The sequence below is a fragment of the Podarcis raffonei genome, chromosome 12 (assembly GCF_027172205.1).
Source record: "Podarcis raffonei isolate rPodRaf1 chromosome 12, rPodRaf1.pri, whole genome shotgun sequence".
Lineage (NCBI taxonomy): Eukaryota > Metazoa > Chordata > Lepidosauria > Squamata > Lacertidae > Podarcis > Podarcis raffonei.
The window spans coordinates 45,852,817-45,865,722 of NC_070613.1; the positions used below are offsets into that span (position 1 = coordinate 45,852,817).

Genomic DNA, 12,906 nt, shown 5'->3' on the forward strand with positions numbered 1-12,906 from the left:
ACAGTGACTCATTTATGTTTCCTGTATGGGTTGTTTTGATGCGGGTAGCGCTGTGGTCTAAACCACCAATCCTCTTGGGCTTGCCAGTCAGAAGGTCAGCGGTTCGAATCCCTACAACAGAGTGAGCTCCCGTTGCTCTGTCCCAGCTTCTGCCAACCTAGCAGTTTGAAAGCAGGCCAGTGCAAGTAGATAAATAGATACCACTGTGGCGGGAAGCTAAATGGCGTTTCCGTGCGCTCTGGTTTCCATCACGGTGTTCCATTGCACCAGAAGCGGTTTAGTCATGCTGGCCACATGACCCAGAAAGATGTCTGTGGACAAAAGCCAGCTCCCTTGGCCTGAAAGTGAGATGAGCGCCGCAACCCCAGAGTCGCCTTTGAATGGACTTAACCGTCCAGGGGTCCTTTACCTTTTGAGTGGTATGTTCCTTATTTTCATAGTCTTTAACTAGATGTGTTGATTTGGGCCATGGTTTGGGGCAGAGGGAGTCTTAACACTTGACCTTGCACCACAGCCTTGGTCCAGTTCGGAAGCCACAAAATGGCTAAACGCATACCCTTTTTCTCCTCTTCAGCACATAGCAACTCTGGGATGGCGACAGGATAATGCACTCCCCACTGGTATAAAACCTTCTAGTGAAGAAGCAGCTCTGATCTTTGTACACATTAAGCTAGATTTCAGGTGGTGACACCCTGGCCAGAAAGAGGACCCTTGTTGTTGATTTAATCCTTACGTATTTAATACAATTGAATGGATTATTGTTTAGACACGAATGTTGCTTTGGAATATTGCGATAGTTGCTATGTTTTGTTATATTGATTATTCTCATAATTAGAACAAGATACCAACATAATTAACATATTCAGTATCAATAAAGTTTTTCCATTCTCTGTTAGCTGCTTTGGGTTTCCCTCAGGAAGGAAAATGAGGTTATGGGCAATAAATGAAAGGAACCCGTTGGACTAGGGCTGCCATTAAAGGACAAAGGCACGCCACACACAATGACTTCGATCCAAATCAACTTTCTTTTCGTGGAAGGAAACAATAAGCAATCCAAACAGGAGCTCTTAGCTGCAAAACTCTACTTCTGATTCCTTCCTAGGGTGAAGATGGAGATCCAGGCATTCCTGGAGATAAAGGCGCCAAAGGAATTAGGGGACAACGGGTGAGGATGATAAATGATCCTAAGCGGTTTGATATGTGAGAAAGGAGAGTTCTCTTTATAATGGATCTTAAAACTCCTGATGGTTTCTTTCAGCTAGACTCCAGTTGACACAATTTGTGACAGTCCAATAATGCCTCATGCGTGGCACTGTGGGTTAAACCACAGAGCTTAGGACTTGCCGATCAGAAGCTCGGCAGTTTGAATCCCCGCGACGGGGTGAGCTCCTGTTGCTCGGTCCCTGCTCCTGCCAACCTAGCAGTTCGAAAGCACGTCAAAGTGCAAGTAGATAAATAGGTACCACTCCGGCGGGAAGGTAAACGCCGTTTCCATGCGCTGCTCTGCTCTTTGCCATAAGTGGCTTAGTCATGCTGGCCACATGACCCGGAAGCTGTATGCCGGCTCCCTCAACCAATAAGGCGAGATGAGTGCCGCAACCCCAGAGTCAGTCATGACTGGACCTAATGGTCAGGGGTCCCCTTTAATAATGCCTCAGAGCTGTGTGAAAATGGCCACTCAAAATCTCCCCCCTTTCTGTGGGAATTTGCTGAATATTCTCTGGACTTATTCAACATTTTGAGGGCACAGAAAAAGAAAAATGAAATGTTTCTGTGTACCGCAGATCATTTTAAAATCTTATTAGGGAAAAACCAGTAGAATATCTGTTTTAATTGACAATATACTGTAGATACCCAGTTATTTCTGGGACCAAATGGTGATTTATAACGGATGTTTACTGTTTATTTATTTATGTTTGTCATTTATATTTATATGTGTGTGTGTATACACACACACACATAATAATAATAATTTATTTATACCCTGCCGATCTGGCTGTGTACACACACACACACACACACACACACACACACACTCATTTTGAATATTGTCACAGCATGGCAATATTCAAAATGAATGTGTTTAGGGGTTTCACTCGTAGATCTTCAGCATCAAATGCAACACAGAGGAAGGGCGGGAAGTACTCACTGAGTGTCATGTAGTGTGTGGTGCTTTTTGCAAAACAAATGCACTTCTGATCCATTTTGGCTGAGTTATTACTGAAGGAAAATTTATTATTATTTCATACCGATAGAGGAAGGAAGTATCACTTGAGGGCAGTGTTAGAAACGGAGATATGAAAGCTAGGACGAAGCCCCATTGAACTTGGTTGGGGTTTACATCCGAGCAACAGTGGCAATTTTAATCTTAAATCTTAAATGCTGTACTGCGCCCAGAGCTCAGAAACTGCTCGTGTTTATGAAATTCCTTTTTGCAAAATGTGCCTAGAACAATGGGAGTTTCGAACTCTGCCTGAGAAAGAAGAATTGGTAGGAGCAGGCTCCAAGCTCATTTGCTATTTTTAGCAATATTAAAATGTGAAATGATATTGAATCCACAGCTGCCTAACTTTATTCACAGGCAGAGAACTGGGGGGAGGAAGGCATTTCACTGGGACCTGAAATTTCATTTCAAGGGAGCTGAAATTATCCAAGAGTTTGGAAGGAACCTAAAAAATGAAACTTTCAAAAAATTTGAATTTTCAGCCAACCCAAAAAAAGCTCCAAACCTTTTGTTTTCGCTTATGAAGCCTGAAACAAGTTGCGTTATTTTAATGGGGCCTTTGCATTTTTTTAAAGGGCCATGGTGGAACACCAGGAGCAGTTGGTGATCCAGGACGCTGGGGAGAACCTGGAAGAATGGTAAAAGAAAAACAAATTAATACTGAACTGTGAAACCAAATATAGCTGAAAATACATTATCAAATTATATTTTCTGGATCAGGCTTATATAAACAAAAATATGGCTGAGTTTCATCTGCAAAATCAACAGCACGGTATAGAAGTAGTTCAGTGTTGAATTCAAATTATGCTTTCCTTTTCAAAATTGCTCCATGTATGTATGAAAGAATCTGGGGTGGGGGAAGGAATGATTTTGAGTTCAATCTAGAATCTTGATTTTGTTGCTGTTGTTTAGTCGTTTAGTCGTGTCCGACTCCTCGTGACCCCATGGACCAGAGCATGCCAGGCACTCCTGTCTTCCACTGCCTCCCGCAGTTTGGTCAAACTCATGTTTGTAGCTTCGAGAACACTGTCCAACCATCTGGTCCTCTGTCGTCCCCTTCTCCTTGTGCCCTCCATCTTTCCCAACATCAGGGTCTTTTCCAGAGAGTCTTCTCTTCTCATGAGGTGGTCAAAGTATTGGAGCCTCAGCTTCACGATCTGTCCTTCCAGTGAGCACTCAGGGCTGATTTCCTTCAGAATGGATAGGTTTGATCTTCTTGCAGTCCATGGGACTCTCAAGAGTCTCCTCCAGCACCAGAATTCAAAAGCATCAATTCTTCGGCGATTAGCCTTCTTTATGGTCCAGCTCTCACTTCCATACATCACTACTGGGAAAACTAGAGCTTGAACTATACGGACCTGTGTTGGCAAGGTGATGTCTCTGCTTTTTAAGATGGTGTCTAGGTTTGTCAGCAACAGCAAACTGTGGATATGCACAAAAATCCATTTATTCTGAACGGAACATTCTCTCCCATGGACTGCATCATTCTACCCGAGGGGTAGGGCGTTGTTCCCCGCAGAATTAGGATGTGTGGGAAAATATACTAAGTATTGCCTGCTTCTGTGCTCCCTGAAGGTATATCAGCATTGCAAGCTGAAGGAAGCATTACAAGCTGTCTTGTTGGAGAATCATGATCGCTTAGGGAATATGGCCCAGTTTGCATGTAACGCTAAGCCAAAACATGACTTGGGAAACATGGATTCCCAGAGAGAGAACTTTGCTCCTTCTCTGCTTCTCTTAGCTGGTGAACCAAGTCACCGTTTAACTTTGTATCATGTCCAAACCTGAGCTCATTGTCTGTTCCCCAGACAAACTGTAAGAGGTAAAGGTTCATAGAATGAACCTTGGCTGGAGCCAGATAAGCCAAGAATTGGGTTTTTACTAGGGATGAGGGAGCAAATCGATTTGATTTCCATCTTAAAGGCAAATTTGCCTATCTTCACTTTTCCAAAGCAGTACCTGAGATCAAACACAGTCATCCATTGAAATTTACATGTCTCCCTACTTTCTTCATCCAAGTAATGCGTTCGAAAACTGGGCTTGCCATATATCAAGAAGTGAAAAATCCAGACACAAAAGTGGTTGAGTATTTTGTTGAGCTTTTTTCGGGGGAAGGGCAGGCAAAGTTGGGGTTGTTTTAATAGCTTTTTGAAAAGCTGTTTTTTGGAAATTCTTTTGGAGTTCTCCAAAAAAGAACTCTTCCGATATGGGCTTCCATATACCCGGGTTTCCCCAGACATTTTAACCGCTTTAACCATAAAGGCATATATTAATGAATCCCAAGCCGGAATTAAGATTGCCGGAAGAAATATCAACAACCTCAGATATGCAGATGACACAGCCTTGATGGCAGAAAGTGAGGAGGGATTTAAGTTTATGCTGGACCATGAGTTCCACGAAGTGGCCGGCAGTCGGCGCCGCGAAGGCGTCCCCCAAGTGGCAGCTGTGATAACAGACGGGGAAGCTCAGGATGATATCCGTGAGCCGTCAAAGCTTGGTAAAGAGCGCAGGCATTACCATCTATGCTTTGGGCATTAAGGATGCTGTTTTGTCGGAGCTTCAGTTAATTGCTAGCGACCCGGACGAGACGCACGTCTACAACATGGAAGATTTTGCTGGCTTGCAGGGCATCTCGCAAAATCTGCTTCAGGTGATTTGTACTACTGGCGAAGAAGCCTCTCAACACATCACTCAGATTTCTCCAGGTAAATCCCAAAGTGTGTGTGTGTGTGTGTGTGTGTGTGTATACAGTGGTCTCTTTAAAAAAAAAAATCCTTCCTAGCTATGGTTTTCCCAGTAGTGATGTATGGAAGTGAGAGCTGGACCATAAAGAAGGCTGATCGCCGAAGAATTGATGCTTTTGAATTATGGTGCTGGAGGAGACTCTTGAGAGTCCCATGGACTGCAAGAAGATCAAACCGATCCATTCTTAAGGAAATCAGCCCTGAGTGCTCACTGGAAGGACAGATCCTGAAGCTGAGGCTCCAATACTTTGGCCACCTCATGAGAAGAGAAGACTCCCTGGAAAAGACCCTGATGTTGGGAAAGATGGAGGGCACAAGGAGAAGGGGACGACAGAGGACGAGATGGTTGGACAGTGATCTTGAAGCTACCAGCATGAGTTGACCAAACTGCGGGAGGCAGTGGAAGACAGGAGTGCCTGGCGTGCTCTGGTCCATGGGGTCATGAAGAGTCGGACACGACTAAACAACTAAACAACAACAATGAAAATAATATACAGAAATGCATTCTACTAAAGGAAAATTGCATACAAATATGTGTATATTAAGCAAAATTATTAGGAGAAATCACACAAAAATACTGATGAATCTTCATGAAGACTTTTTAAAAAAAGTAATTGTAAACTGATTTGAAAATGTGGAGAACACAATTTAAGATTGGGAAAAGGAGAAACGGAAATCAACATATTCAACCATCCCTACTTTGGGCGTAAGACTAAGCAGAGAAAAACAGCTGCCATCTTCTGCTTGAAAACCCACATGTTTATTTGTTTGTGGTTTGGCTTAGCATGATATAAAATTGTAGAACTGTAGAGTTGGAAGGGACAATGAGGATCATCTAGTCTGTGCAGTGAAGGAAACTTTTTACCCAGCGTGGGACTCGAATTCACGACTACGAGTTTAAGAGTCTCATGCTCCACTGACTGATGCAAACCGGGGAAATATATGAAACTCCCCCCCCCTCTCTCTCACACACATCTTATCGGAGTGTGTTCATCAGCATGTGTGTATATATTTATGTACAAGTGTATACAGAAATGGGGGAAGAGGGTAAATTGATTTCCTAAACATATACCTGCTTTTTTCAGGGTCATAAAGGACAAAAAGGCGAACGAGCAATGACGGTATGCGATAAGCTGCTTTCTCACGTCTGATACACCAGAAACTTATCAACTAGTAAATGGAAATATACATAGAATTGTGTTCTTAACTTCCGAGCTTCAAAATTCTTCCTTGCTAAAGGAAAGGGCAACAAATGATCAGTGAAGCAGGCATTGGGTGGCGAGTTCCCGCCTCCCACCAGTAGAAATAAACACACAAGACACCGATATATAGGTTAATGGGCTAAAATTGGCCACAACTTTATTGGTTACAGGTGATGAGTGGTATTGGCTTAGGCATTGGTCCTAATCGACTATCCGGCTTCAGTCTGTCTGCCTGAAGGCCGGGAAGGGTTAACACCAGCAGGGGGAGCCCTGCTGATGCACATCAACTAGGCACTCCCCCGGGGTCACCGCTAGGGGGCGTGCCTTGGGCCCTGGTCTCCATAGGCTTCGGATGGGGCCATGCCCCCCGAATCCTTTACCGGACTACCCTTCAGAAACTGGGGAGGTGATGGCGCTCCTCCCCCCATTCATCTACATAACAATTCCCCTACCAATGCCTAACCGCCAAACCGAGGAAGTTGTGACGATTTGCTACGAGGTAGGCGAAGAAACCAAATGGCTGGTGCCAATTTGCCAAGTGGAAAATTCCTACCAGGCCCCTTAATGGCGACCAACCGAGGTCCATAGCAAGGTCAAAGGAGAAACCTTGAAGGGCGGGTGGGTGGGAAATTCACCCAGCTGAGCGGCGGCCAAAGAGGAAGATCCTCTGCTGCGATTGCCTTAAATGCAGCAAGCCACACCCCCTGAGCCAGCCGATTGGCTGGCTAGGGGGATGACGCAGCAGAGGATTCCCCTGATCGCGCAGGGCTGGGAAGCCCGCAACACCACCTCCTCCCGAGGTCAGAAGTGGCTTTGGATGGGAGAAGTGGGAAATCTGGGCTGAAACATGGAACCTGGTACAGTTCCAACTAATATCTGCCACTGTAGAGTTTCATTTTTTGACAGCTTAGTGGTTATTTATTGTATCAGGTTAATTTAATTGCCTTTTATTTATTTATTACATGCTGTTTTAGGATTGTTGTACGCAGCCTTCCGATGCCCACATGGCAACTGACATTTCATTGACAGCAAATAAAATTTGTCGTAGCTGTTAAAAATGAGAGCTTTATTTTAGAATGGGCTGCAGCCTTATGCATACTCACCTGGGACGAAGTTCCATTGAACTCACTGTGATTTAGGCATGCCTAGCATTGCATCGTTGACCACATTGGTTTCCCCCCCTTATCTACAGCCTTGTGAACTTGTAAACTTCACCAGAGGAAACTGCCGTAAGTAATGACCTCCTCCTTGCCAATCTGATAGTTTTAATTTGACGCAGGTTGTGTGCACTAAATGTTTAGGGAAGTTTTTAATGTGTGACATTTTAATGTATTTTTAATCTTTGTTGGAAGCCGCCCAGAGTGGTTGGGGAAACCCAGCCAGATGGGCGGGGTACAAATAATAAATTGTTGTTAAATAGATTTGATTCTCCATCCTTTGGGGGATTTCTTTAAAAGTAAACCCCTTTCCTGTCAAAGGAGCTTACTTTACTTTAAAAAGCTGTGGTGTCCAAAAGAAGACAGGATTATTGGACTGTGTTAATCTGTCTTTTACAATATCACCCCAAAGGATAAAAGTATTCTCTCTCTCATTCCAATTTTATCAATCTTTTGAACATACACCTGCCATTTTTGTGTAGAAACTGTCCCAATGTACAAAAATGCGAAACAATAAATTATGAAACCTTTACAAATACACACATTATATTTTTTGCATTTAAATTGACTTTATTTACTAGTAGCATTCCAGTTAGGACCTGTCTCAAACCAGTCATGCTCTCCTGAAATCTTCAGTTTGCCGATGGTCTTTAATCCTCACAATGGCTACAGTGAGGTATTATCTTATAAATAAGCCTAAAATTACCAAGTTCCGTAACTACTCAGCAGCCTCATTCACACAGCAATCAGCCATGATATGTTAAAGCATGTTTTGGCTGATTGTCCAAACCCTCTCCAGTGGCTTAACTGTGGTTTGTTTACTGCCAACAAACCATAATCAGAAGCCATAGTTGCTTGTGTTAACTATGGTTTGGCAATATGTGTGAACCCAGCACCTTTCCTTAACCATGGCTTGCTTGCTTACCAGCCTACAAAGGCAAGAGCTGCTGGAAAACAAAACATAGTTTAGAGCAACAAGCCAGGATTTAATTGATCATCTAAGGGACAACTTGTGGTGAACTCGTGAAGAAAACATGGCTTAGTGTTATGTGCAAACCAAGCCAACGATTTCATGGCTGGGCTAAAATCTGACCTCACAATTCCTGGCTTAAATAAGACATGCTGCGACTACATTCTTTCTGCTACTTTGCTTTATCCAAAGCCAAAAGCGAATTTTTCATTGAATGTCGCAACAAGCGAAACGCTCGACACAAGTTCTGTCTGTGTGTTTTTGAGGGTTGTTATTGGATTTATAATGTATGTAAATGAACAAAACCAAGAGACACTAAGTGACATTAAACCACCTTTCTTTTATCCCATCCAGCTTGCTGTATAGGTAAGTAGATCTGCATTGGCTCCCAGCATGTTTCCGAGCACAATTCAAAATGTTGGTGCTGACCTTTAAAGCCCTAAACGGCCTTGGTCCTGTATACCTGAAGGAGCGTCTCCATCCCCATTGTTCAGCCTGGACACTGAGGTCCAGCGCCAAGGGCCTTCTGGCGGTTCCCTCATTGCGAGAAGTGAGGTTACAGGGAACCAGACAGAGGGCCTTCTTGGTAGTGGCGCCCACCCTGTGGAATGCCCTCCCTTCAGATGTGAAGGAAATAAGCAGCTATCTTCTCTTTAAAAGACATCTGAAGGCAGCCCTGTTTAGGGAAGTTTTTAATATTTAATGCTGTATTGTTTTTAACACTTGATTGGAAGCCACCCAGAGTGGCTGGGGAAACTCAGCCAGATGGGCAGGGCATAAATAAATTATTATTATTATTATTATTATTATTATTATTATTACTATTACTATTACTATTACAGTGGTACCTCAGGTTACATACGCTTCAGGTTACAGACTCCGCTAACTCAGAAATAGTGCTTCAGGTTAAGAACTTTGCTTCAGGATGAGAACAGAAATTGTGCTCCGGTGGCGCGGCGGCAGCAGGAGGCCCCATTAGCTAATGGTGGTGCTTCAGGTTAAGAACAGTTTCAGGTTAAGAATGGACCTCTGGAACGAATTAAGTACTTAACCCGAGGTACCACTGTATTATTATTATGCAAACAGATTCTGTTTCAACATATAGGAAAAGGTATCTTTTTTTCTGAAAATCTTCTGACTTTTTTCTTTTCCTCCACAATGGCAAGGTATGAACAAGTGTCCAGTATACCCAACTGAAGTAGCGTTCGCCCTTGATATGTCTGGAGATGTTACCCCGGAATCCTTTGACAGGATGAAAGACATCATGACGTCTATGCTGAAGGGTATCGAGATTAGCAGGAGCAACTGCCCGACTGGCGCACGGGTGTCGGTTCTGTCCTATAACACCAATACAAAATACCTCATCCGGTTCTCTGACTTCCAGAAGCCGGAGCTTCTGATTGAGGCAGTTCAGAGAATTCCACTGGAGAAGTCCTCTGGCAGGCGGAATATCGGAAGGGCCATGAGGTTTGTGGCCAGGAACGCCTTTAAGCGCCATCGTCAAGGTGCCCTCATGAGGAACGTTGCAGTATTTCTCACCGCTGGACCTTCGCAGGACGCCACCTCCATCAATACAGCCGTATTGGAATTCAGCGCCCTAGATATCACACCTGTGGTCATTGCCCTCAGGGAAGTGCCTAATGTGAGACAAGCCTTTTCGGTAAGCAGGCTGCAATCGGAAACTCTTTTGTCATTATGTTGTTGTTGTTGTTTAGTCGTTTAGTCGTGTCCGACTCTTCATAACCCCATGGACCAGAGCACGCCAGGCACGCCTGTCTTCCACTGCCTCCCGCAGTTTGGTCAGACTCATGCTGGTAGCTTCGAGAACACTGTCCAACCATCTCGTCCTCTGTCGTCCCCTTCTCCTTGTGCCCTCCATCTTTCCCAACATCAGGGTCTTTTCCAGGGAGTCTTCTCTTCTCATGAGGTGGCCATAGTATTGGAGCCTCAGCTTCAGGATCTGTCCTTCCAGTGAGCACTCAGGGCTGATTTCCTTCAGAATGGATCGGTTTGATCTTCTTGCAGTCCATGGGACTCTCAAGAGTCTCCTCCAGCACCATAATTCAAAAGCATCAATTCTTCGGCGATCAGCCTTCTTTATGGTCCAGCTCTCACTTTCATACATCACTACTGGGAAAACCATAGCTTTTACTATACGGACCTTTGTTGGCATTAATGATCAGTCAGCAAATGCATACTGAGTGAATGGGTCTTGCTACTTAAATAGGCTCCTGTTCGGTACTTCTCTTGTTTGGTTCTTGTGAACTATAAAACATCCCTGTACTGAGAGCAAGCATGTCAGGGGAAAGGCCAGGCTAGAATGCATCTGCTTAATATCTAGCGTTCTACTTGCAGGGATGGGTTTTATGTCTTTGTTTTAAAGCACCCAAGAAGCATTTAAATGGGAGCGTCTAAATGCACACTCTACAAGCGTCCCAGAAGCAGATACCCGATCACATCTGCTGTTTGTGAAGGCCAGGATTCAGTCACAGCAGTTGCAGCTGATTTGCAACAGCATTTAGTAAATCTTGCACTATTTTCTTTTTACCAAACATCTTACTGACTAGCAGATGGAAATCAGACTGGCGGAATTCAAATTTTAATTCTGAATCAGACATTTGGGGGTCTGATTTCAGTGACAAATCCAAATTGTGAAATCGGACATCGGTTAAATTTTGAATTTCAGTTTCAGCTCTAGTTTCTGTGTTGCTTGCTCCCTAAGAAATATATAGCAAGATTTTGAAGTGTCCTACAGAATTGTTCTGGGGAAATGTAGAACAGCTTTCGAGGGTGGATCAAGAAGCTCTTTTGAATCTCTTAAGAAAAACGTTGCTTTAGACATCACCAGAATAGCCAGACGGCAGCAATGTGTTCAGACAAGTGGACCTCAGAGGTGGTGCAATGGGTTGGTGCATCTGGCTGTTGACCAGAAAGTTGGTGATTCAAACCCACCCAGGGATGGCTGTGGGCAGGGGTTTGGACTAGATGACTCTCAGAGGTCTCTTCCAACTCTACAGTTCTATGTTTCTAAGTGCTTGTAATCTTGGTTTGTGACGTGGAAGTTCATCTACAGATTTTGGAGTGAATGGTAATTTGCAGGACTTAGAGCTTAATTCATTGCCAACTGAGCATTTGTGTTTGCACCAGAAAAACAGCACACTGAAGCAAAATCTGGGCAGTATGAATGGATTCAACATAGTCATATAATGATGAAAGCATAATTAATCTCTATGGAAACATTGCATTCATACTTCCATTAACTCACGCTGCACCTTCACTCCTAGAAATCTGTTCTTCCAGTATCTGATTTGGTTTTCTTCCACCTCAGTCTACATAGCACTGTTTGTAAACAGAACCTCAGTCATAACCCCTGTGGAAGTTAGGGCTGGCAGAATATAGCAATAATTTATTCCAGGATTGTCTATTTCTTTTAATTGCTGTAGCATGCATTCATGAGAGTGAAAGCATATGCTTGACTTCCATTCCAACAATTTAACGACTTCTACAGAGTCTCAGATTTTCCTCTGATTGGTTGCCAACTTTTTAATCTTCTTCTCAGTTTTGCAAGCTGTAAACTCGAGAAAGAGCAGCGAGGAAATAATAATTCAGATTTGAAATAGCAAAACCTCCTGAAAGATGTCCAACCAATTCTGAAGGGAGTACGATTGTTGGAGTACGAAATGGAAAGACAAGTTAAATACGTTGAGATCTCTTTCTTCCATTTTATCAGTGTGAGCAACACATGATGAGTCCTTAATTTATCTTCCAGTTATGTTCTGCATAAATATGGTTTTCTTATCCTCCAACAGCAATGTTGTAGTAATAGTAGTTGTTATTTCTATGTTGCCCTTTCTCTCATATGATCCCAGCAGGATTACAATAAAGAAATCACGAAATTTCAAATTAAAATGTCTAAAAACTCCATATCTACAATAAGAAACCTAATTTAACACAGCCAGCTCACCATATCAGCCTCTGGCTCCCAGGACATATTTTATGTCCCCAAGACTGGGTGAATACTGTAAATACGTCTTGGAACCTGAAAATTATCAGTGTGGAGAACAAATGAACTTATCTAGGGAGTTCCACAATCGGGGTGCCAACACCGAGAAAGCGCTGTTTATGAAAACCACGGGTCATACCTGGTGATGAACAGAGACATCTGATCATCTGCTAATTGATGCGAGGAAGGTTGTCGATTTTGGTTGACCTCAAACCTTCCCAGCCTCTCATCCTACCTTCCATACTGTTCTGAAGGGTCCCTCAACCTTCTGGAGCGGATTATCAATGGGTGGAGATGGGAAGAGGAAGCATGGGTGAAAATCAGCATCCTCCTTCCATTTGTGGAAGCATCTACCGGAAGAAAAACCTGTCTGTGAATGGAAGGGAGCCAATGGATTCAACCCTACATTTTTCATGCATTTCCTTTTGTTTAAATGTATTTTTTAAAATTTGTTTTCAAAAATTGCATTTATTTAGGCAGATGATACTCAGCGATTTCAGTTATTTGTTTGGGAAACCAAGGAGGATGAGAACTTGAACACGGTCTCACGTTGTGCTCTCTGTTTCGGTAAGGTCATTCATTTTGTTTGTTCTTAAATTAGTGTAT

General features: G+C 43.3%; 1 protein-coding gene and 1 long non-coding RNA gene across 2 annotated transcripts in view; one reads left to right on the forward strand and one right to left on the reverse strand.

The window, feature by feature from the left end:
• The window catches only part of LOC128398274 (collagen alpha-6(VI) chain-like), a 98,931-nt gene that overhangs the window by 69,901 nt on the left and 16,124 nt on the right, over nucleotides 1–12,906 (forward strand). The window contains exons 31-37 of the mRNA XM_053359148.1: nucleotides 1,103–1,165; nucleotides 2,800–2,862; nucleotides 6,054–6,089; nucleotides 7,363–7,399; nucleotides 8,652–8,663; nucleotides 9,464–9,957; nucleotides 12,777–12,867. Of these exons, the coding sequence (XP_053215123.1) occupies nucleotides 1,103–1,165; nucleotides 2,800–2,862; nucleotides 6,054–6,089; nucleotides 7,363–7,399; nucleotides 8,652–8,663; nucleotides 9,464–9,957; nucleotides 12,777–12,867 (796 nt within the window). The remainder of the gene's footprint in view (nucleotides 1–1,102; nucleotides 1,166–2,799; nucleotides 2,863–6,053; nucleotides 6,090–7,362; nucleotides 7,400–8,651; nucleotides 8,664–9,463; nucleotides 9,958–12,776; nucleotides 12,868–12,906) is intronic.
• LOC128398289 (uncharacterized) overlaps nucleotides 2,751–12,906 on the reverse strand; it is a 42,430-nt gene continuing 32,274 nt past the window's right edge. Inside the window, exon 3 of the long non-coding RNA XR_008327083.1 lies at nucleotides 2,751–2,851. This is a non-coding gene — a long non-coding RNA (uncharacterized LOC128398289). The remainder of the gene's footprint in view (nucleotides 2,852–12,906) is intronic.